At 39.9% G+C, this 26,180-nt stretch overlaps 1 protein-coding gene across 8 annotated transcripts; it reads right to left on the bottom strand.

The window, feature by feature from the left end:
* Positions 1-242: 242 nt before the first annotated feature.
* On the bottom strand, positions 243-26,036 carry TMEM129 (transmembrane protein 129, E3 ubiquitin ligase). Of its 8 annotated transcripts, XR_014584273.1 has the most exons (14): positions 24,719-26,017; positions 23,828-24,302; positions 21,196-21,355; positions 12,880-12,996; positions 10,994-11,098; positions 10,161-10,292; positions 7,633-7,782; positions 6,694-6,831; positions 5,976-6,092; positions 4,797-4,901; positions 4,307-4,420; positions 3,906-4,013; positions 2,963-3,152; positions 243-2,063 (listed from the first exon to the last, which is right to left on the bottom strand). XR_014584273.1 is itself a non-coding variant. In XM_083835784.1 (4 exons), exons 1-4 carry the CDS (start codon positions 24,921-24,923, stop codon positions 18,632-18,634), a joined length of 1,089 nt encoding a protein of 362 aa, XP_083691910.1. In that variant the 5' UTR covers positions 24,924-26,018; the 3' UTR covers positions 15,933-18,631. The 8 variants fall into 8 exon arrangements, 2 of the variants coding, with proteins under 2 accessions (XP_083691910.1, XP_083691911.1); XR_014584274.1 differs by lacking the exons at positions 21,196-21,355; positions 23,828-24,302; positions 24,719-26,017 and adding an exon at positions 14,278-14,439; XR_014584275.1 differs by lacking the exons at positions 21,196-21,355; positions 23,828-24,302; positions 24,719-26,017 and adding an exon at positions 14,278-14,439 and having other exon boundaries at positions 2,963-3,135.
* Between the last annotated feature and the right edge of the window lie 144 nt (positions 26,037-26,180).

Genomic DNA, 26,180 nt, shown 5'->3' with positions numbered 1-26,180 from the left:
CAGCTGCCCCCTACCACCAAGCTACAATGCATTAAATGCAAGCTCATGACAAGATGTCAAAATACAAACTGAGGAGTTGGACCCAATCCAAACGTACTGCAAATTTTCTTCCCTCCCCTTTCAGCAAGAACTAGACCCCCATCCAAAAAAAACACCCTAAAGCAAACAAAAAGACTACTGAACCCACACACTCCTTTTATAATGAAGCACCAACAAATCCAACACGGAAAAACAACTAACAGAGATTTTTAAAGTCTTTATTTCTTCTGCATAAATATGCCAAAAACATAACATTCTCATATTTACAATCATAAAGCACGTGGAAACATGCACACTGGAACAACGATGCTCTAAATATTACTTTAAAAGGTGCTGTACAGATTTGTACCCCGTATACACACCCCATGCTCTGCAGTATGTGACTGAGCCACCTTGTGCTGGGATACTACACCGAACCCTGTGCCTAAGCACAGATGGCAGAATCCCAACAGCCACAGGAACTGTACAGGACAAAACTCACCAACCCACAGGCAGCTTCCCTCCACCCCACAATGGTGAGAGGTTAAGTAATTTTTTTTTTTAGGTAGCAAAGGCCTCAGCCTCTTCCTGTGTTTGGGAACAGAGCACAGAGCCAAAAGGACATCCTTACCACTGAGCAGTAGCTGTGACCAGTCCTAACATACACCTGTTAAAGCAGCAGCACATATTCCCCTGCGTAATCAAAGTTTGTTCTTTGCTGGGAACTGTCAAACTCGTGATAAAAAAAAACACTGTAGCAAATTTCTACACATGTGGCACGCCTTAGCAAAGGCAAGCTAATGCTCCAGCCCACTGCAACAATGCAGTTTGCAGTCAGGTTTTCCTGATGCACTGGACAGATCAGAAAATGTGTCTGAAAATCCCAGAAAAGCACAGAAATTCTGCAAAAACTCACCTGGAAAAGATCTTAGCAACAACTGGAAATATGGTTTTGGAAGGGACTGGAAGTAGTTCCTGAGGAAGCAGCTTACTTCTGCTTTAGCAGAACAGCTGGTTTCTGGCCCTCGGGTACATGGCAAGCCCCACAACAAAGCTACCGTGCACCATCCCTAGGCCACAGTTTCTGCAGAGGCCTTACGAAGGGCTGCAACAGCAAAGCTGAGCTACTGCAAAGAGAATTCCCAGCTCTAAGAGACACTTGTACCTCAATACATGCTACATAAGTCACAAGGTCTGTAAAAAAATTCTTCTAATTGAAACATAGTTCTGGTCTAAACTCCACTGGAGCCACAGCCCTCGCTTTTGAGGTTTTCAGCACAGTGATAAAAAAAGGTAGAGCAAGGGAGAGTCAGCACCATCGTGGAGTTTAGCCAGGACACCCCATGTCCAAGAGCAGCCCCAAACCTGCCAAGTACTGCTGGCTCTCCTCCATTTCCTGTAACAACAATACCACTGACCTCATCCACTTTCAGCAGATTGTTTTTTTAGGACGTGCTGCAACACACATGAAAGTGAAATCCAGGTATTCAGACAATCACTCATCCCCTCAAAGAGACAGAGCTGATTCAAATAAACCATCTACCTTTCCCTTTCTCTCCTCTCACTTAGGCAGATGCTAGCTTAACATGTTTTATCTCAGAGAACGGAAAATATGCTGAAGAGATGATCACCAAAAGTTAAAAGCAGTCTGTTTTTAGCAACTGAAGAAAGGCTGGGATTATCTACATTCTTTTGAAGCAGTTCTCCAGGTTGCATGTACAATTCTGGTCCAGTAGAAGAAAGAGGGTTTAAGTCCTTGGTTTAACAGGAAGCATTCTTCGTTCTGACTCAATATTGGACCAATTCACCAGCAAAACAGTTCACTTTAAGCATCATGGTCTCCAAATAGCAACAGCAAGAGCCATCAACTGAAGTAGCCTTTACAGTATGATGCAAGTCATCTGTCAGTGCAGGTCAAGAAGAAACAGTCTCACAAACTTTAAGGAACATCCATCATCATCTTAGCAAAGCTTAATGAAATTTGAGGTTTTACACTTGAGGCAGAGCTCGCAGAAGACAATCTATCCTTAAAGATCTGGAGAAACCTAAACAAAAGGCAGATAGTTTTATAAATACAATATATCTAGTAATTAACAGTAAAACATTTACTCTCTTAAGCTGTGGTATTACAGTACTAAGAAATGGATCAGAGCGTTGCCCAGGGTGAACTTAAAGCACAGTGTAAAACACAAAGCCATACTTCCCATACTAAAGGAAGTGTTACAGGCTGCATGAACACTTTGAGAACTTAACTTACCGTAAAACGAACACATACCTGATACAACTAAACTATCCGCCAATAAGAAAATGAAGTGAGCCTATATCCCAACCCCTTACATCATCTTCACCTAAATATTTACTAATTCACAAAATACATTTCTCTCAATTCTAATCAACACATTCCTGACGTGTCCGAATTATTTTTTTCTTTCTCTTTAAAAATCAACCAGATGCATTCAAAATTATAGCCACGTAACGGGGCTCAGAACAGCTCCATTTATTTTTTTTTCCCAAGACTAAAACTCCAAGTAGAAATTTTAAAAAATGGGGCGGAGTGGGGTTCTCCTTCATAACTCACAAGCTGGTTTTAAAGCAACATTCTCTTTCCACACATAAGTCAGAAAGCTCCTGCCATTTGAGAGCTAGAGCTCATCACTCCTGAAAACTATTGTAAAAGGTATTGTCTCTCTCTGAATATTGATCTTTGTATCCCAGGCAATCTAGGTGTTATCTCAGAGAGAAGCTATTTAATTCACTTTCCGTATTTTGTGTGTCACAAAGATAGCTTTTCAATTAGAATGAGTGATTACGAACCCACTGAGCATAAACAATCATTATAGCCTTGTTTAAAACCAAGACAACCGCAAAGCAGGTAAATATCAAGTGACTACCCAGAAGACCAGAAAAGCTCCCAACTCTGATTACAGATGCATGCTTTTTTCACCTGCTCATTTCATCTTGTGCTGATTGCACATACGCTGACTGTAAATGTCGTCTTCTTTCAGCGCAGAATTTATGAGAGTTTACCAGTCTTCCAAGTCTTGATCTGCTGATCTCGTGCTATATCCTATTCTTCAAATCATTCTGTCACAGGAGGAAAGTCCTTCTTTGATAGTTCTATATACAAAGACAGACTAAATATTTACAAATACTGAATTAGCACTTCAGAAAAAATAACACATTAGGTTTTAGTCATGCTGAAAGAATTTAACTTAAAATCAATTGAGACAACAGCAAAAAAAATGCTAGTAGAGCAGCTTTTTTATTAGGGTGCTACCTGCCTTTTCCTCGTATTCCTAGGGGAATGCAAAATCTAAGTAGTGTAAAACTAGTTACATGGCATATTTTTAATGAGGCGATATTTTAATGATTTTATTATGCAATATATTTCATGATAATGACTGTTAAAGACATCTGTATCCTATTCCATATTTCAGTCTTCCTTAAGCGTAGATCAAATTACATAAAATACTATGTTCATAAAACTGACTCAAGATACAAACCATCCTATTAACGCATCAAAAGGATCTACAGTTCAAAAGAAAAAACTTTCATTGAAACCTATTGCTGCAAACGCAGAGTTGATTTCATCACAAAATACTAAGGGCAGAAAATCTGCTATTAAAATGGTTTTCAAAAAAAATGGCAATTGGGCGATAAGACATGTTCTCTAACCAAACAGATAAATATGTCAATTGATAAAGTTTGAAGTATTAGAACTTTCAAGGTAATGCATTAAATACAGGAGGATGAGACAAAATACTTATCATAAAGGAATAAAAAAAGAAACCGATCAGCTTGAGCTGAACAGTTGGATTCTGTTGAACAATGCTGCATATGGGCTAATGAAACAGAATAGGTAAAATAAGTAGTCACCATGAACTCACCTTGGTATTTAAATTCTTTTTGTCATTATTCTCTCTTCAGTGCTTCCCCATCCCTTTTCAGAGTATTCTGACTGATGTCCTTCCAGTAAACTGCTACAAAGCTTAAGCCTACAAATAAAAATCCACATATTTTCCTTCTGTATCCCTTTTTCAATTCAAAATGATTAGGTGGCTTTACTACAGTAACCTTTTTCTACTAAGAACAGCGACAACCTCCTACTTAAGCTAATAGACTATCACAAGAGAACAGTAAGGATAGAATTTTACCACACAACACATCCCTAAAACCAATAATAAAAAAAAATATCATGAAAGCTTGGATTGGAATATAGTAATAATGCAAGCTTGCTTCTAACTTAATACGTGGGAAAAAAAAACAATTGATAAGCTGCATTTTATACCTCTCCAGCCTGCAGTCTGAATCTCTGAAAGTTTTGCTGTCAGGCAGAAAGATGCTTGTGTTTTTCTGTTTCTGATTGTTCCATCCCGAGGAACAACTCGCTGGAATCAGGTCACTGCATAAAAACAAGGAACTGTCATTGTTATCAACTGTAGAGCAGCTTCACCTCTGAGGAGAAGCAACTGTTCAGCTCCTAGGCTTAGCAGACTGGTAACAACCACAGGGACCAATTCTACAAATTGCCATTGCTTTCCATAAGACAACCGGGGAAAGATTGTCAGCATCTTACAGCATTTCCTAACTGCAGAAAGCAGTAGGTGGGGAGTTAGACTAGGAAAAGCCAAGCAAATTCAAAGAACAAAATTAACTATGTGTTGCAGGAAGGAGAAAAAAGCAGTATTAAACAGGGATGGAAAAGCAAGATTAAAAAAAAAGCCATGAACACCTTCAGAGCATAAACAATTAACAGAGATCATCATTATAGTATTTACCTTATTTCTATACCATGTTGTACTGTCATTAGTTCATCATTGTTGCCTAAGGTCTCCCACTCTGAACAATTCGAAAAAGCCTTCTGATGTCCTGTTTCAGTAAAACTGAAAATAAAACAAAAAGGTCTGACACCATAGAGCTTTATATCATAGTTCCTCCTAATTCTTCACAGGATAAGGTGCTAAGCAGAGAAAAAACACAACCGTGTAAGTATTTTTCCTAAGGTGTGGGGAAAAAAACTACCTCCCCCCCCACCTTAAATCATTGCTCCATTTTTTTGTGGTTCTGACACAACTTTATATAGAGCTAAACCACACTCTCCTTTATTAACTTACTTTCTTGGAAGACTTTTACACCAAAACTACGAAGGGGTAAGAAGAAATAAGACCAAAACCAACCACTAGAGTAGAAATTTAATTCCTGAGCAACTTAGAACAAAAAAGGTGTTAGCCTGAAAAACTCTACCTTTCTGTTAGGCATTTTTGAACATTAAACTGACTCTGTCCTAGTCCCAGGCTGGGTCACCAATTCTGTTGTTACAGAAGCACTTTTTTCTCATGCTACCTTTCATAAGCAGGGAAAAGCTTAATCAAAATACAGAAAGTATATGAAAAGAGAACTTTTCATAAACACAATTTCTCTATAATATCTGTAGTAAATGTAACAGAGTAGTAAATTAATAGGCAGGAAGTTTCAATATTTGCTGACACTTACGAATGCATTTTGTGCATTCCATTCCTTCACTATAACATTCATTAACTTCTATATAGCCAAACTTCTGCATGCCAAAAGGTAGAATGCAGCGCATGTAACACGTACAGGAAGTAACTACTGCAGAGCCACAATAATTTCAGAATTACAACCACTGAGGCAGAAACCACATTCCATGTGGAATCAAGAGCAAACATTAATGTCATCTAAACATATACACAAGAGAACACCTGCCCCAAAATAACCTGTGCTGTATCTCCTGATGTGTTCTTCAACTTTGCAATAGAACACTGTATATGTCTCCAATTATACAGCATAATTATTCTGGAATGATTTCCTGTCCTCATTAAATTGCACATGTTTACATAAAATTAGAGCTATTAGCAAATGGAAGGATAAATTCCAGTTATATTCCAAAAGTCTGTTTGTAATATGAATGCATCACCACATGGAGAATCATTTCATACCTTTCCAGTGCATGGTACATATGCATATAATGGCTTTTGCCCTTTGAAACCACAGAAGGGTCAGGATTGTTTCGTTTTCTGCGTTTCCATACTGGAGAACAATCAGGAGAGCAGGAACTACAAAAATAAGATGTGGATTTTTACACAGTATTTTTCATCTGTGTTTAAACGTTTATCAGTTTTGCAAAGTAACGGCATGTGACACACAGGAAGATTTTTTTTCTTCGTGGTGTGATCCTTCAGTCATAACAGAGGAATACCGAAGAAGAAAATGGCTCAAATTTGGTAATCACTCCATTGTATTCTGAAAACTGAACCCAGTCGGAATTGCCCAAGAAACTCCAGTGAGCTTGGAAGTGGAACCATTTTCAGCACACACAACCCCCGATCAACGTACTTCAGTAGAAGAGAGGTAAGTGCATGAGGTGCTTCAGTTTTACACTCCCTGCTGTTCTGCTGACAAGCACAGTACTGCTAAAACACAGAAGCAGAAAGAATGCTGCTCTTCTGCTGTTCATCATACAATTCTGTAATGCTGGTAGTTTTTCCACATTCAATGCTCTGTACCAGAGATGGCCTACGTTCAGCAGTGTAAATGTGAAGCTCAGTCCCAGCATCAACTGCTCTCTCACAAAACATTTCCTACAAAAAAAAACTAACAGCAGCAACGTGTATTTAGTTATCTCAGTAAGCTGATCAAAGAAGTTTTACTTCATACCTCTCCGGTGCATAGTCTGTCTGTCTGTGTTGGTTTCCACACTCATTTCTCTTCAGTTTTTCATCAAATATGGGGAAAACAGAATCATCATGATCTCCACAAAACCATTCCTGAGAGCTGCCTGAGGGTTCTGTATTACTAAAAACAGAACAAAGAAAAAATCTGGATTTAAAATACTACCCAACTAGCTTACTGCTCCAAGAAGAAGACACCTAAGAAGTGGTCAATGGCTCATCTGATACAACACCCAAACGGTGCAAACCACTGCAGGTTAATCACAACACAGCTAAAAACTATTTACACACTGCAGTTACAGTGCTTACAAAAGTACATTCATTCTTCTACTCCCACTTTACTAGTCCAAAACTTGTAAAATGTTAACTGGTGTGAGTGAATGAAGCTAGCCTTGTTACAAAAATTCAAAGGTATGAAAAAAAATAATTTTCCATCTTGAACACAGTTGCCACTCTCCAGCAAAGAGCACAAAACTCTCTCTAATCTTCACAGAAGTCTTGAAATCTCTCATGTATCATTATCACAGGACAGTCATTCTGCAGACAACAGAAAAAGGAAAGATGGAAAGCTTGTCAAGGTCAAGGAACAGTAACGACCAGATTTCTACTTATGCTTATCCTTTTCTAAGATAATTTTGTCTTGTGATGACTGGTGTAAATACACAGGGGAATAGTGTGTACTACCGCAAAGAGACCAAACGCGTTCTTCCTTCAAGTGGAAGGAAATTCACTGGAGATGAATTTAGACTAAATAAAATGGACTTGAAGATTAACAGAACTCAAAAATTAAAACAAGGTTTTCAAGTAGGCTCCCATTCCTGAGTCTGAGACTCGTTTCTTCTCCTGCTCCCAGTTAGAACACTGAAGGAAACACAGAGTCTTCCTGTGAAGCAGTAGGTGTGATGACCAATTCACCAATACATACACTGGCTGCAGATCCCAGGTCTCTTCACTAGGAGGATCCCACGCGTGCAGTGCTATCTTCCACAGCCTGATCTGCTGGTCCCAGGATCTACGGCTGTACTTCTTAAATTTGTTGGGTGTTCTAGGATGCACTCCTGGTATTCGTTGATTCCTGTGAACAGTAATGTTTGTACTTCAGGATATTATTTTTGTTCTTCAAAAAAGTCCTGTCCATCAGATAAAGCAAGCAGCAGTAGTCTAATAGCTTTCCTATTTCTAAACACTTACACTGAGATAGGTATATTCTAAAGCATTGCTGACAACAGACTGCACAACCAACAACAAAACACTGAATCAGACCAGAGGTTCATCCAGTCCAGCAATACAACAAGGCAGCTGCCTACTGGCTGCACACAAACATGAAACCAAAGAAACATACCTCAATAGCATCCTAGCCTCTGGATATTTTTATCTCAAACTTTGTGAATCTCGTCCAGGTTCTTTGTACTCACTATTGTACTAGGCATAGCTGGGATGGAGGTAGCTTTCTTCATAGGAACCCCTCTGTGCTGCGTTGTAGATTTACGGCTAAACAATGTTGATAAGAAACTACTATTTTGACTACTAATATTTTGACTCTTTTTTTCCCTAATCTGCCCAGCTCCGTCCTGCAGCCAGTAAGCTGGGAGCAGGCAAGAAGAGGGGAAAACAGCTGTCACAGCTGACTCAAATTGCCCAAAGCAGTATTCCATATTATATAACATCCAGCTCAGCAACAGAAACTGGGGTAGAGGAAGAAGAGGACGTGTCTTCCAAAGTGGCTGCTTCTCAGAGACCAGCAGACTATCAGTGTTCTTGTGGGAGGCAGTAAGTGATGGCCTTTGCATCCACCAAGTTTCCCCCTCCTCCTTTCCATCACCTATTAAATTTCCCTGATCTCAATCCATGAGTTTTCTTAATTTTGCTCCCCCTGTTCCCTCTCCATGCCACTGGGAAAGGGGCAGTGAGCAAGGAGCTGTGTGGGTATGTGGCTGCCAGGGGTCAACCCACAAGTGTCTTCACTGAACACTTCTTCCACTGTTTTCCACGCATTATTACAAGGTGGATTGCTCTACTTCTAAATAGCATTTTTCCTTTGGGAGCATGGAGAGCCGTGTACCAACACGCTCCAGGTAATACACAAATGGTGTGCCCTTCCTGAATCACCACTGGGCAGATGTTGTAACAATGCTGGGATCAACCAGTGACCGGAGGCAGTATTTCTCAGATGGTGCCTCCAACCCAGACCCTGACCACCACTGGTAAGTTCACTCAAACCCTGGCTCCAGTACAAAATACTGTTCATAGGAACAAAAACGTAATCATGCTTTAAATGACACAAAGCACCTTTACCTCAAGTAGTTCTCCCTACCACCTTCACAGATGAATATAATCATCCACAGCAGTTTTGCTATCATTTTGTAAGATAAACAGATCCCTGCTTAAGAACAGTATTATTAACTGCCCTGTTAAAATGCCACTCAGAAAACTTTTAAAATAGTTTACCCATTTTTTTTCCCCCTCCTCAATGTTGTTCTCACCTTTTCTTATTTTCCACCTACAATTTAACTGATCACAGCACAGCTACACAGCAGCCAGGCACCACTGTAAGACTGGCTGCAGTCCTATCACTGATGACACAGAGACAAGCAAAACCACAATTCAGAAGGCAGTCTGCAACGCTGAAGAAAGAACTTTACTGAAGATGCGATCATGACATTGTGGAATATCTGTGATCATTTATGACATCTGTTGTTGATATTTAATCAAGTTTTTAATATTTTGTTCAACAGAAAGCTTGCTGCACTCACTGCACTGGCTGGCAATTTTCACCATAGACTCTTCAAGGCAGAATCGAGAGAATGCAACTCTAAGTATCAAGTCACATTAAAACCAAAAACTCTACATAACAACCCCCAAAACTAAAAACCAAGAACACAGATGCACATCCACATGTTACTGCAGAGTAGTTTCTGTATCCTGATAGGCCTGCAGTAAGCAGAGGGGACTAGCTAAAAAGACTTCAACTTCCACAATTCATATAAAAAAGCCCTAAGTGGAATGACAAAGGAGACAAGAAATCCAAGTTTTGGTTTCAGTTAGTTACTGACAAATCATTGAAGATTGGTTGCTCTTACCAATACTTAAACTCAAGGCTTCATTCATTCCTCAAAGACAGCATTTCCTGGTATCAATTAACTTCATAATGGCCTACCAACAGTCACCAGAAAGGTCTCATTAAAAATCCGATTAATGCAGATTTTTTTTTTCCAAGCATGATTGCCACTATACCAACAGCAATACACAAATCCAATATTTAGCTTTAAATCTTCACTAACTAATCTTGCTCCTATACAAAAAATACCTGGCTTCTCTATAGGGAAAAGAATTGATTCAAGTTTTCTTCACTTATCATTCCTATTACTTCAAGCAAACTAAAGCTGTGTGCTGACCTACATGTCAGGAAAAAAAAACAAAGTATTTGGAAATGTGCAACATGGTACAACTTACTTCGGAACTTCTTTAATATATCTGTCATATGCAAGTGTGTTCTTTCCAAAATTGATCTGTTTTTGTCTTCTCCTCAGAACCACTTCATCTGTTTCCCTTTCAGATGGATTAGCAGAATCATTTGAAACGGAACTTAAAAATAAAAGTTAGAATGAGACTGTTGTAGAGCTATTAAGGTGCTTTTCAGGTCACATAAACATATAGTCTGCAACTGCAATGACAGACAGCGGGCACAACTCTTACTTCTCTAGTTTACAGAGCTAAAAGTTGGACTAACCAAAGCAGCCACTAGAACAAACTGACTAATGTTTTCTAGGTTAATGCAATTGCTCGGGTTTGTAATAAGCAGACATATACTTAATGCTACTTAGTGCCAGAGCTGCCTTACAACAAGCTTACGGCTAGTCCCACAACAAGGAAATCAAGTTGTGCATGATTATTGCATACATGTGTAACAACCTCCTAGTATATATTAAAAATCTTCAACCCAGTAAAACAAGATGGATAATATAAAGGCTTGAATGACCTCATAGCCATTTCTCTAAGCCTAGAAAATTGGTTTTCATTTTCCCACCTCACTATCTCTATTTTCTTGTACAGACAATTGTAATGAATACGAAATTTAACCTGAAAAGGAAGAGAACTTGCAATGATCACACAAACAGCTTCTGAATTCTCCAGGCTACTCTCTACTTAAGGTTTCCTTCAGGCTTGATATGAAAAAGCCTGTCCCTATTTCAAGTCTTCGTTAATGCATGTGAAGTAGTTGAAAATCATCAGATGGTTATTGCTAAAACCACACAACAGCAATTTAGTAATTATTCAATACTTACTTTGTCATTTTCCTAGCCGGCGTTCTCATTGTTCTGCCTTCTTCAATTCCATCTTCCCAGTCGGGGCAATTATAAAGAGGCTGAGAATTTTCTGCTGTCACAGAGCTGTAAAATCAGAACTCTATATGAACATTTGTTGCTCAAATGTATTTAAGTGACAGAACCTTCAGCGGTGGACAAACACAGCTTCCTCCCTAACTGTGATACCACGAGAGTGCTCCTACTCCATTTCAGTTCAAAGTCAAACAAATTAAAACATCTCAGCTTGTCACCTTCTGTGGCGATGTAAAATAATTGGCTTAACTTTTCAGGAAAAGAAAACAGTCAAAGTTTTATATCAAAACATAGACCTTAATCTCTTAAAACATTCCCAGCTTAGCTACTGCAAGTAGTTCTCTACTGCAGTTTCATCAAAGAGAACAATAAATGAAATTATGTAAGGTCAAATATCTTTCATTGGCAAAGGACTTCATAAAGCACAGGAGAAATGGAGTAGATTAGAAAAATGTCCATCACCCAAGCAGAACTAAGATCCTGACAGACACCTGTAACATTTCATACTTCTCTGGCACACCATTTCAAAAACGTAAATTCTGCTACATGAGGACAAGAAGGGAGACAGGAAGCTGCTTAATAACTAGTGGATTTATATTTTCTGAGTGAAGTGACACACACCAGTTACAGTTAAAAAACACAGTACAACTGGATAATGAAAACTGGAAACACTGAAAACTGGATAATGAAGCAATATTCTAAAGCGGTCAGAACTTTTCCTTTCACACTGAAGTCTGTCCACTTCTTTCAGCACTAATGCCTCAACTTTTAACATAAAGTAGATTTAGTTTACAGTCTAACTTCCCTGAACTGTTTTGCATCAAGAGTTGAAATTACCATCGATGCTGTTAAAATAATTTTAACACATGGCATGAAGATCCAGCCTACTCAACTAAAAAGAACTTTTTCTTCAACTTACCTACTCAACTAAAAAAACCTAAAATATTGCTAACACATCTGTTTTGATTCACAATCATAACATGCAATTATTATTATTTTTTTTTTAATGACAGCGTCAGAGACATAGGAAACACTCCTGAAGGTAAGATTATTTTTCCTAACCTCTTCAAATGATTTATTTATTAACTGAAACAATATCAAACATACAATCGGAAATTATATGAGCCACCTTCGTATAATGCAGTACTCAGAGATGTACAAAGGACACAGAAGTCGTCATGTATCTTCAGTAAAATATTTAACCTCTCCTAACTTACGTTCTATGCAGTATTCTGCAGGTACCCAAGCATTCACCACTTCTCATACTTCCTGTCAGACATTAAGACACCAATTGCAATCAGTTGTTCTGCCTGAGGTCTTTAGTCTAGAATATCCAAGAAGCAAAGCAAAATACTCATGGAACTACCTACCCATAATATTTAATTTCATCAAGTTATTACCAACACTAGACTGCAAAGGAAATCGTTATTTACTAAAAATTGCAGTAAAGCTGAATGCGCTGTCAAGAGAAGAGACTCCATCATTGTTTGCCCCACTCACATAAATATGTACAAACAAGCTAAGCATAAAAATTAACAGCACATAGCTTCCATGGATTTTTATACTAACACTGAAAACATCAATAATAAAGAGCTTAAGCTACTGCCTCAGTATATACCATTTCTTTCTTTCATAAGCATTACTTGCTGATGTGATGGCATGTATTTCAATCAGCCAAACTGAATGGTCTACTGTCGCAGATATAGTTTGCTAACTCTGTGCTATGGCATTATAAGAAAACATTTAATTCAATCACATCCCAAGCTTCGTCAAATTGCTTAAGACAAGTGTGCCAAGTGAGTATTTAAACAAACTTGACATGTATTCCTTACCCCTCCAGCCAGTGGTCTAAATGTCTGCAATGATATTCACCAGTCCCCAAAGAATCTGAACCATTCCAGCTTCTACATTTCTGTTCTCGTTGCCAGCAGTCTGGATCTTGCATATAACTAGAAAATAAGAATTTTCATCAAGTCACAGGGAGTCACTGAACACTGACTATGTAAAACACAGTATCATCATTTATAGTTACAAAATGCTGATTACTTTGGCACAGAGATATGCAATTTGTGCCAAATTATTCATTCAAGCGATGCTAACTTAGTGTGTTAGACAATGCAATTACTGAGAAAAGGGTCTTTTACTATTGCAGTTATGACAGCTGAATTTTAAAATACACTGTTCATTTTTAGAAAAGCAGAAGTACCCTTTCTCTGTTTGCAATAAAATAGGGGGAAAACACAACTGAAGACCTTGAATATGTGTTTATAGAACTGCTGACATGTGCCAAAATTCACAGACAGTCTGCAACACATCACTTTACATTTATATACTATTCTATTCATCATTTAACTCTTGGAAGAGCCAAACATACAGAATTATCGCTTCAACACAGGAAAGAGCACGTTTAAAGAGAACTACGTCAAACGTTGACATGGAAACACTTTTACACAGGAAATAGTTTACCAGACACTGCCTTGGGGTCCTCACAAGCACAGAAGGAGGTAGCGTGGGGCACTTGTAACAGACTGAAAGGACAGCCGAGGACTGCTGAAGGATTAAGTTACCTAATTTTTCCTTGCCTTCCTCCTCAGTTCTGGCGGCTTTCACATCTTAAATGATAGGTTACTAAATAAAACAGCTTCACAGCCCTGGCTGCTGGGGTAAGAACCATCAGGTCTGCCAGCACCCCCCTGAGAGGATGAGCCCGTGCTGCCGGCTCCACACTCCGGGCACACAGACCCTGTCCCCGTAAGGTAACTGCACCTTTTTAAGTCAAAAAGTGAAAGCGGCGAGGAAAAGGGTTTTGTAATTGTAATCCTGGATTAACAGCCTAGGCATTCTTCCTCCACCCAGACTCGCTGTGGCAGCTCCCGGCTCCCAGAGGGCTCAAAGTCACTCGCACACCACATTTATTCCTCATCGTGAATCCAGGCAAAAGGACGCTTTCGACACATTCCTCTTCACAAAGATGGTTAAAAGACAAAACGCCTCCCTAGTCACCCGTGACAATGACTACCCAATTAAAACACCTGAAACAAGCAGCATACAAACCCCAACCAAACCCCCGCGCCCCTCAGCGCTGACCCCAAAACACACCACCAAGGCAAAGCAGCACCTTTCCTCCTCACGACCACGAACCGAGCCCCACACACAACCCCAGCTCCCCCCCCAGAAGCCGCCTTGAAGGAGCCATACCCTCACCCCCGGCCCTCCGCGGGGGCTCCCACCTGTGCGGCCCGCCGGGCCCCCCGCCGCCAGTGCGGCGCGGCAGCCCCCGCCGCCCGCCCGACATGGCTGAGGCGAGCCCCGCCGCCGCCGCCGAACATGGCTGCCGGCCTGGCGCACCGCGCAGCCGCGGTAATGGCGGCTTGAGGGGAGCCGGAGGGCGGGCCGCGTTCGCTTGACTTATTTTATGCAGCCTTCCTCATTCATACTATACTAGGGAAATGTATAAAAGAAGGATTTATCAAGTGGTCCTTCAGGAGAATGTTAGCCCTTCTTCCACTGTCACATTCTGAGCTAAAGCCACACCAATAAATCGGTCTGCTTTCCGCCCACACAGTTTTTAACTGCTAAACATAACTTAAAAATGAAAAACAATAGTCTTTCTTGCATAAAATCGACTGTATTTTTATTCATCTCTTCACAAAGTTTTAAAATGAACTACCTGTAGTCGTTAAGCCTTTAACTTAAAGGCCATTCAATAACTCTGTTTTAAAATAGATACACTGGATAAAAAAGCAACACAAATAACAAACCTTGTGATATATCTTTGGAAGAAAATGTCTCATAGTGCATGTCAGAGCTTGAATGTTCATATCTCACCTCCTCAAATGACTCAAAGTCAAAATTTCTTAAGAAATGTCACTCATCGATTGCTCACGTAAGTTTAGGCTGACTGGAATGCTACATAGCTGCAGTCTACAACACTTCAGCACAACAAAAATACTCAATTGGAAGTGATCACATAATAATCAGGTATTCTTGTTGCAGGTTTTGGCCAGCCTCCTGGTAAACAACTGCATTTATAGCATGGATTCCAGCTATATCCTGCTTAGACAACGTGCCTTTTGTGGGTTACCAAATCATGCTTGTCACTAACAAACATTTTGTCAATATTATCTGGAATGTTACAATTACAGAAAAACAAACAAATCACAACTGTGGAAATAAATAATACATGTAGCCACTGCCCATGTTCTCAGAAACACCTGTTCAGCTGCAGTGCATATGGAAATCTGGGCTATATATGTCTACATATATGTGGTATTTACACCAACACTATGCAGCCACATATAGGTTGTCTTACTGTAATGACATTACATAATGTACCTGCAGTTTACTAACATTACCTACCTACAGGTTAGTGATGTGGAAGAACATACACGCAGCTGAAAAAGGAACTCTAAGTCACTCCTAATTCAAGAAGTTTTTATTCTTAAAGTAAATATTTTAGCCCATAACATTACTCAGTTCATTTTTCTCTTAGAAAATTGCTGTAAAAAAAAAAACAATTCTAAACCCTACCCCTACCTTTAAGAAACATATCATGGTTGGGTGAGAGGCAATGTATTTATTTTTTTACTGCAAGCAGAATGAGGACCTGAAGCTATCACGAAGACAAATTCCTATTTTTGTGCTATATAAATTTCATGTTCAGTGAATTATGCAAGACAAATAAGATTATCAGAAGACCGGTGTTAAGAAACCTGTCATGGTTTTTCCTTCTACTCTCCTAGAGGAAAATGTCATACAGATTTTTAACAAGTTAGTTCTGTAACATAGCCTTTAAGAAGCTTACCAATTTTGGAGACATGCCAGGTTACTACAAGAATTTAAACTTGAAAAAATGCTTGTTTTAAGGAATTTAAGACAGGCAGTATTATTAACATAAATCATTATTTTATTTTTGTAATTGTTACAAAGTTTTCTTAGAGGCACTTCTGTGGACAGAACACTACCATAAAAAAGATGCAACAGTATTATACATTTATGACTATTACTTTGCTATATTGTCATACTGGCAAAACAAATAAGATGGGTAAAATCAAAGTTCCACGGAAAGGAAAAAATCGATACAAAGAAGATAGAGTTACCTAAAGAAAAACACTACTGCACAAGCAATTGGGAGACCAGAGCTTTTACTACATGAGATATTACTGGCAATTGACTTTTTTTTTTTTTGATAAATATCTGCAACTACATGTGCTTATTGTCTAAAGTTCTCAAGGCCTTTATGATTTTAACTTCATACATCATTACAATAAATATTTTTATTCCAATCAGGAAAAGAGATGTAGGAATTGACTGTCAGTGACAGAGTCCAGAATCCTACCTTCCCTTCTGCAACTATTTCAAGGACCATATCCCTTATATCTGTGCCATATTATGCAAACTTACTGTTAAGTAAATGGTTCAAAATTCTTATTTATAAAGTCTACTGTATAGTAAGAAGGTGCATGTCAGGTGATACCACCTGGCCGGCCCTGCAGAACTCTTTCAAAGGTTAAAAAAGTCCTGCAGAGAGACTACTTCATACTTCCAAATAACTTTTCTACAAAAGTACTGGAAAATTCACTCATCAGCTCCTTGATTTTCTACTAATTTTCAGACTTGACAACAAAAACGAAACTCAATTTTATGCTATTCAGATGGCACATGCCATTTAAGATAAAATCGTACTGCCAGTCTCAGTGTTAAATTTTTACTCTTTATGATCCGAAACAACAGGTAATGAAAACCAAAAAAACCACTCTTATTAATAGGCAGTACAGATAACTGTGTAGTAAAAGTTGTGTATGTAACAACTGAGATATACTCAGTTAGTGTCCTTAAACTCAAGTTTGGTCTTTTATAAGTGCAAATTTAAAAACAAACAAACAAACAAGAAAAAAAAGCTCCTCCACCAGCAATACAATATAGTATGTCAGATCTCAAATGATGCTGTCAAATCTGTTTTCAATTCCTTTTCGCTCTCCAAAACACGGCTTAAAGCCACATACATAACCATTTCCTGACCACATTACTTTAATTGGAGTTTGGCGCATTCAGCATACATCCTATGGCTAGGCTGATACTAGCAAAATCTTTTGTGGCTGCACTTCCAGTACTTGTACCATTTTTAACACCCTGCTACCTATTCCTTCTCAGAGCAGTCTTGCTTCTCAAGGACGTCAAGACTTTTTCAGTTAGCCACTGGCATGTTACCTGTGCTTCTGATTCACAGAACCTTCTGATTACACACTATATAAGGGAAGCATTAGGGCTTTCATTCTCCTAGACCAAAGCATTAAATGACTTCTTTCTCTCACCATTTGCCCCACCTGTCTGCCAGAGGTTACTGCCCCTCTGAGATGGACTACCTAGATAAGCAAATACCTGCATCTCAGCCACTGCAGTGCACAGATCAGTGTGAGAACTCAAACACACATTCTCCAGCACCTTGAAGCTTTTCACCAAGCATTGTGACAAGCAATTGTTCATTGAAGGGTCTGATGGACATACAAAACAGTAAGCATGGCATTTAGGTCCAGGAGAAGGACTCTCTTAAATTTATGGAAAATGCTTTGATTTAAATTTGCAAATTATCGTGGTGCAGACCATATCCCGAAGTGTGCATCAGTACCCTCTGAAGGTTAAAACACTGAATACTGCTTATGAGCAGTCTTGAAAGTGCACACCTGAAAAATTCTGATTAGTGAAATGAATGATGGTCATTCTTGGGGCATCTAGCATGGCAACTTATACCTCTGTGATCCCGGCATCTCTTTCAGGGAAAAGGTTACCTTTCAAAACTTAAAGGCTTTGAAAAAGCTGAGCACTCTTTCAGAGTAATTTGATGGTTTGGATATTTGCTGCGCTCATTTCAAATGTAGAAAAAAATCCATCATCTAGAAAACACTGAAACCCTAAGCAATGTAGCTCCTGGAAACCAACAGATTTAATGACGCACAGCACTAGCAGTGTAAGTAAGCAGGGTACGGTTCTGAATCCTTATGTTGTTTGAAATAAATACGTCCATCAAAAAATAAACTAGAGGCAGTTGGAATAAAAAGTCCCTGTGGGAATTGCATATCTTCAGGAATTCAATTCCTGAGTTTACAGAAACCCATCCCCTCTACAAATGGAGGGGACCAGCAGAAGGAACTCAACTGGAATACTTGCTTGGTGAACACTCGCCAAGATGAATAATAACTTGACAAACAGATTAAATAAAAACAAAGGTATCAATGAAGACTAACCAAAGTCATTTTTTTTCAGTTAGCCCTTTATGAAAGAATCAGAAATACCCATGTTAAAAAGAGAATACTACTGCAAACATGGATGGGATAACCTTATTCCATCCACGACATAAACAAAATATTGCAGTTCCAGAAACTGATGAATAAAAAAAACAAAGACACAGGTAAAAATGGAAAGGAACTGAAAAGATCAACATCCATTTTAAAGGCTGTAAAAGAAAGCTCTGGAGTTTGAATTCCTGTAGAATGTGAAGTGTAAGAAAATTCCAACAGGCCGTTTGACCAAAACCACTATGAAATACCTTCAGATTTAAAAAGTTAAAGCATATCCAAGTATTATTCATCGTATTATGCAAACATCTAAAATGCAGAACTTGGCTCGGCAAGTTGGACAAGGCACGCGGCTCGACAGCCAGGTCTCTGGGTGCTGCTGATCCTGTCGGCTAGCAAACCATTTGCCCATGCAGGTGAGGCACCACATAGGACGACAGTAGCATTGCTGGCATTCCCCTTCATTTGGCTCCTGGCAGTTCTTGATGAGCTTGATGTTTGCAATAGTCTGCATACACCCTATGCATGGCTCCAGCTCCTGAAGGAGAATAATGTCAAAACTATGAACTGCACACAAAGGCTTGCTATTGCTCTTCAGAAGGCTTTCTGAAAATTATCTGCATACAAGCACAGCAGCAACCTGAGCTGGGCAGAGCCTCAAGGCAGAACTGCCTCATCAGAAGATGGCATGTGCTTCCAGTCTCCAGAGCTTCCATGAGAACACAAACTATTGAATGAGAACAAATTTACTCTATAGACAGAAATTCCAGAACTGCTGCGTGAAACTGATTAAGCACAAGTGACTGAAAACAGACTTTCTTCAGGTCTCTGAAGATCTCCACCTGTTTCCAGAATACAGCAGGCACATTAAGGTAAACAAGCAGCCATCTTTATCATTCGGACATGCTCTTTTTCAAATAACACAGAAATACACAGTTAGGAAAATAAGCAAAGCAAACAGTTCTCACCACTTGTTACATCAAGTGGTTCCTATGTTCCATGTTTGTAAATAAAAGACATAAATAACAGGAAATATGGGGTCTCCTGAAATCAACAGGCACTGGTCTTGAGGAACCAGAAATTTACTTAATATTTCTTGGAAAATATTAGAATGATTGATATTTCCCCACAGTTAGTTATGCCACATGAGCTTGCAGTGGCATACAGAGATCATCTTGCTCTGAAGTGTTTTAGCAATTAGAATCATAGAACAGTTTGGGTTGGAAGGGACTTTAAAGATCATCTAATTCCTACCCCTCTGCCACTAATTAATTGATAAACAATAATAAGCATTTCCCTTGTGTCTTCCAGCTAAAGCTCTCCCTGAACTTGATGAAGTTCAAAAGACAGCACACTGAACAGGCAAGGAGATGTGAATCCTGTTCATACTGCTATCATGGATTTATAAAGTTCTGAGAAAGGCATCTTAACACCTAACTTTGTATTTATATTAAAAAAATGGAAATATTTATTCATCACTTACCTTTTAAAAGTTTTTTAATGGCATAAATGAAAAAACTTTGAAGTGCTTACTAGCATTTACAAAACTATCCTCACAGCAGGGTGAAGCCATACTATTGATGTAAAATAGCACTGATATAACAAAAAGCAGCTCTGTTTTGTGGTCTCTGGCTACCACTTCCAAAGCACATTTTCCTTTAACCACACAGGCGGTTTGATTGTGGAACAGATCCAGACAAAAACTAGTCAACTTTCTTAGCCTCTTTACACCTCAGTCATTTCCCTCAGTCAGGTTCACTGCTGACAGTCTTGTGTCAACATGGAGAAAGGAAGAGTGTAGGATGCAGGACTGCTTCTTTCAGGGGCTATATAAGGTTTTAGCTTGAGAAATTAGAGTTTATCTTAGTTTTTGGGCAGGAAAAACTCCAGTGCAGAAAGATTAATTAACTTTTTCAATACGTTCATGGAGCTTTAGAGTAGGGAAAAATCACACGTATTTTTAATGTCTGCATCATATTATTTTGTTACATTTTTTAATCAATGTCAAACCAAAATTCAGTAGCTCAGTTGACACTTAAATATGTCACAAATTAAAAGCCCTGAAAGAAAGCAACTCTATCAAATAAATAGTATCTTTTTTTTTTTTATGTCTTCACACTGTTTGCTGGCACTGCAATCAGAATGCACAACCTCACAATGTGCAGACATGTCTGATCCGGCTTTATTTTACCTACTGCATGTAACCATGCAGTGCAGATAATATAAGCTGCATGATACTGCCCACGATATCAAGTACTCACTCCACTAGCTGGCACATCTGCCACAGTCTCACTGCAAGGTCACCAGAGCTAGTTCAATCAATTGCCTTTAGTCACGCTTATGATTACAGCACAAGTATAATAATAACCAGGTCTCCACAAATGCTACTGAAGGAAGGACTCCATGGCCTTATTTACAATTAAAGCAAGCCCCAGTTAAGTATCTTTAATTTATTAGAGGAGAAGATCCAGCAAAACCTGGCTGTCTAGAAAAGCAAGCTGTAATAGAGCAAACTGCCTAAAGCACAGTAACAACAGCTGTTATTCTAGGTCTCTGCAAACCTTCTGAAAATACAACCTCACCATACCCAAATGTTTTCAAGTAAAAGTTTTATGGAAATTATTATAGGGGACTTTCTTCTACTGTGCTATTTCTTATGTCTCAAAAATGTAATGTTCACAATACAGTTCATTTCTTAGTAGAAGGAACAGAAGCAGCAGCCGGATCTACATAATAAATGTTTACTGAAACAGGTGAGCCCTAAGTAAACAGAGTTACCAATTACAGTAATCACAGGCTCACCTATATTCAAAAATATAATTATTACAGTCTCACACAGATAGAAGGTCTCACCTGAGTGCTTGGAACAGAATAAGGCTGGTTAATTTCCACCAGAGAAGTAAAGGTTTCTAGAAATAAATCACTGAGGCTTTGATGGATCACAACATTAGCTGCATTGATGATGGGAGCACGGAGCTTTTCTCGGAGCTCCCCATACTCTGTGGAGTTCAGCCTGAAGAAGAAAAGATGGAACAAAATGTTACCTTGGTTATCCATTCAAATACCTTGATAGTACAGTGCAGAGATTAACATCAGACTAGTGAATACGCAGAAAAGCCATGTAGGTTGGTACATACTGGTCAGAATAAATATGACAGCAATTATTTTATTTTATTTTGCTGTTTGTTTGTTTGTTTGTTTCTGATACAACTTGAAACATGATGTCATCCTGCCTGGATCCCAACCTGCATATATAAGTAAGTTCAGGCTTCATGTCCAGCCGGTTCTTCATCATACCCTTATCAGATTGCCAACAGGGTATTCCAGAGATCAGCTAAAACATCATAAAAGGAAGGCTTTTGAAGTCATTCGCATGAATAAAAGTAATACTGGTACATAAATCATACTTTAACTAGAAAATACTGCATGCACAGTTTCTGTCCATCTTTTTAATGCCTATTTACTTATACAATAGAACAAGTTCATTATAATAATATATATAGTTCCCTAGAATTCATTAACTCCTGAGGACAGAAATTACAATTATTATATGATGAGGCATGTATCACATACCGAAACAGTACATGTAAGTATCAGAAGAATGTCAGTTGGTATCAGTGTCTGTGACTTTGTGATACAATTATAGATTAAAACTAATTTCACAAGGCTACAAACGGCTGCTGAATGTGACATGCTCTGATTTAAGGCAGCAGCAGGCTGTGTTTCACACTAGGTTGCCTCTAGTAAAATAAGTCTCCCTAAGAGAGTTGCACAGGCCTTACGTGGCACCAGACTTTGTACAGATCCTGTAGTGACACGTTACTGTCGTTACCCTTTTAAATGTAACAGCTCTGAACTGTAGATTCAGAAGTCCCTATCTCAGTGTTTCCACTCATTAAACAGCTTTCATGAAGGAACCCTGGGAACATCGCCCTGAAATTCCTCGGTCATTCTGCCACTAGCTCGGTTCCTGCAGCACAGAGCAATGCAAGGCCAGTTTAGCTTTCGTTCCTGGTGGTCTCCATTGTTTTAACTGCTGTAGGATAACGTAGTTTGCTGACTACAGTGTCTGTGCAAATAACAGAGACCTTTGTATCCAGAGAATGAACTCACACTGAACACGCAGAGAAACATGGCCTGCCTACACAAAAGCATTTTTCTTTCAGAAACATCCCACTGTATCTACTTCTGATTCTGCATATATACAATGATCCTATATCCTTAAAAAAGGGATTTTTGTCCTATGGCACTCTTCTTAAATACTGTTACGACTGCAGTCTAACTGATTTGCTCTTTTTGACATGTCTTATTACAAGAAATTCTAAACAGTCTTCTTGGTGCCGTTCTGTTCAGCCACAGAATTTGGGTTTTTGGAATTTTTTTCCCCTAAAAGGAATTGCCAAGGAAGTCACACTTTTCTCAGCAGGGGATGTAGTTTTATCATGCTGACACTGAAGCACTTATAGAAGAAGATCATTTAGTTGTTCAATACTTATTTGGTCACCACTCTCACAGGCCTGTAGAAGCATCCTCTTTTCATTGGATTCTGTCATGCCCACCTGAGCTAACCTCTAAGTTTGAGCCGTTCACCTGGATGTCTAATACAATCATCTCATGCCTCCCTCATGCTTGCCAGGACCCCTCTGTTCACCTAAACGTCTGGTAATGTCTACTTTTAGTTACCTGGTAAACACATGCTGCTGACTTACAAATTTACAGCAAACAGGCATTCAAATACCTTTTCAAATATGTAGTTGCAGGAGCACAAACATGGCTTTGTGCACTCCTTTTAATGACACAAGAACAACAAAGACTTTAGCACCGTTCTAATCAGTGTTACAGGTTTCTGCAGATCTTGTACTTTTGCCCAGCTACGCAGACAGACTGCTAAAAAATAGCACAGGCCCTGGGAAAACAATCCATAATAGTTCACAGAACATTTACTATGATTTACTGCTATGAGAATGCATAAATCATAAATGGACCAAAATTATTTCCTTGCTTTAAGGATAGTTGGCTTGCTCAGTGAGATCTCTTTTGTCCAGTGACAAAGCTACAAGACTTGAACAGGAGGGGGGGAAAAAAAGACACAGGTGAACAATAGCCAGTTTTAGACAAATCACTATTTCTTCACCCCCCAAATTGGTGAGACCAAAGATTCAGAGATTCTCCCTTTCTTTCCTATTCTTCACCTTTCACCTAAGTTTTTCCAGTTACTTCTTTCTGCATCCAGAACAACCCTTTTCCTAAGAGAGGACCAAACGGGGCAGTCCCTCTGTTTAACCGTTGTGCATTTATTATTTTAAGTACATGAATCTTTCTAAACAATCTTTCTTCGACACACTGTGTGGTAGAACTGTGCTCGCAGCATCTCTCAACACCAGGCAGGGAGCAAGGAGACTTCAGATCTGCCACAAACACACTCCATTAGCACCATCAAATACCATATATATATAACATAACAGGGTAGTATATTTTGTTTTACCGAATATCAAACGCCTTCACGTAGGGATTAATACTGGCAACACGGATGGTGAGGAACTGCACAGGCATATTTGAGTCTGGGGTGAGCTCATGCTGTCTGGAGTCTGTCACTGTCAAATGAATGTCCTGCTGCTGGGCAACATGTAAACAGTAGGTGGTCACCTTAATGACCCATGTGTCCGTAACGATCACCCTCGCTCCTGGGGCTCCAGTAGCAAATTTGTCAATTCTCCTAAATTCTGTATTGATGGAAGAAGCCACTGCCCTCCATCCTGACTGTGGGAGAGCATGAACAGCGAGCGTCCGGGCTAACGGATGGTTATTCCAACCCTTCCGTGACCAGTAATACGCCAGGGCACCAGCCACCGCTGGAAAGAGAACGGCGAAAAACAAGAAAGTTTTCCATCCACTTGAAGCCAGGTAGAAAAAATAAAGGTGTTTTTCAGGTGCAGCAAAGCACATACCAAGGTAATAACCTGCAAGGAAGAGGAAGCAGTTAAGTACGCACGTAAAGACACACCCCTGGATCTTACAGTTAATCTAGCCAGTGAGCTCACCCCCAGGACAGCTGTAGGATGGTATCTGTCGTCCTAAGCAATTTCATACTTCGTACCCTTACCTGTCACTGAGTTTTACTAGAAATATATCACTCAAGGAAGCCGATTTAAGTTTCCTGATTAAATAAAAACCTCTTTTTTTTTTCTTTTTTGTAACAGCACGGATGCAGCCAGGTAGTTTCAAAGCTTAGCGTTCCACAGAAGCCGGAGAGCTCCCGCGGCGAAGCGCCGCGTTCCCAAGCCGCCCGCCGTCAGGGAGCTCGCCCACCTTCCCGCACCCAAGGGTGGGAGGCGGGTGCCAGCCCCTTACGCCCCACCGAAGCCGTGTCTCTCACCGAGGGGCAGCAGGGAGTGAGCCAGCAGCGTGCCGGTGCTGCGCCGCAGGTGGTACTGCACGAAGGCCGCATCCTCGCTGCCCAGCCAGGCGGCCAGCAGGCTCTGCACCGTCAGCCCCGCCGAGCGCACCTCGTCCGGGGGGAAGACGAAGCAGACGGCGAACACCACGTAAGCCAGCGTGAAGGTCACCGCCGGGCTCTCCATGCTGAGCCACCGGGGCACAGCCACGGCTCGCCACGGCTCGGCTCGGCCTTGCGAGGCTCCCTGGGAGATGTAGTCCTGCGGGCTCGCCAAAGCCCTGCTGCCACGGCACGGCACGGCACGGCCTCAGGAGATGGCCGTGGGGAGGCTGGGCAGGGCCAGGAGGGCTTGAGGTTGCTCCTCACCCAAAGGCTCATCTTGTCGCGTCACCTGCGGTGTCCATCCCCGGCAGCCAGGCACGTGAAGGCGGGGGTGCTGAGCTTCGTGAAGCTCATAAACTTTTAATTGTACGCTGCGCAGGCCCGGCGGATGAAATTAATTAGAGTTCTAAACTCAGAACAGTGCCGTATGAAGATAACATCCTTCTGAATTAGGCTAATGTTCTACTTACGGCTCCAAAAAAAAACAACACAGAAAAAAAAAAACAAAAAACAAAACAACAAAAAAAAAACACTTTTTCTCTGGGCTTCCTGTTGTGTTTTATGTAATATTTTCTTTAGGGGATGATCAGTTCAGACCTTAATGGGAGACAGGTTTAAAGGTACGTTTGTGCACTCCAAAACACAGTAGAATCCCATATCTGATTTCTGGTTACTCCTGAAATAGAAAAAATAAATAACTAATAGCCACAAGAACCGCTGTTTCTCTCAGAATGCAACAACCCCCCTGCCTGCACCCTGTAGTAACCATGAACTGCAACATTTGTCTGTTATAAAGAAAGGGGAAATTGTGTAATTGGAGAAGGACAGAAAAGAAACCCTTGTGCAACATTTTAAGCTGCTACTGAGAAGGAACCAAGTAAATAGGAAATGCAGCCCCCACAATGGGAAATCTTATGCTGGCAGATGGTTGCTGTGTTACTGATGTTGTTGGGGATCAGGAATTCGTGGTTGTTTAGTGATTCTTGAATAAGATTGCTGCATCAATACAATTAAACTTGGATTGCGAGCATCTTATGTCATCCTAAAAGACAGCGTTGTTACAAAGTTTATTGTTTTAACAATCATTTCATTGTTGCTGTCTAATGACTCAGCTGCAAGAACCGTTTTAATTTGTGGGCTGGACTATGAAGATTAACAATAAAAATAAGCTTGTGAAGCCTTTTTTTTTTTTTTGTCAGAGGAATGTTGAAGCAGAATAGCTGAGATGTTGTGGAAGTTATTGTGCCTGCGGGAGGAGGGAGGAGAGGCAAAATACTCTAGCAAAAGCAGCTATGTGGGACAGTTGTGCAAAAGTCCTGAAGTTCCATGTGGATTTATT

This window comes from Anser anser (genome assembly GCF_964211835.1).
Source record: "Anser anser genome assembly, chromosome: 4".
NCBI lineage: Eukaryota > Metazoa > Chordata > Aves > Anseriformes > Anatidae > Anser > Anser anser.
This window is presented reverse-complemented; position numbering and strand designations above follow the sequence as displayed.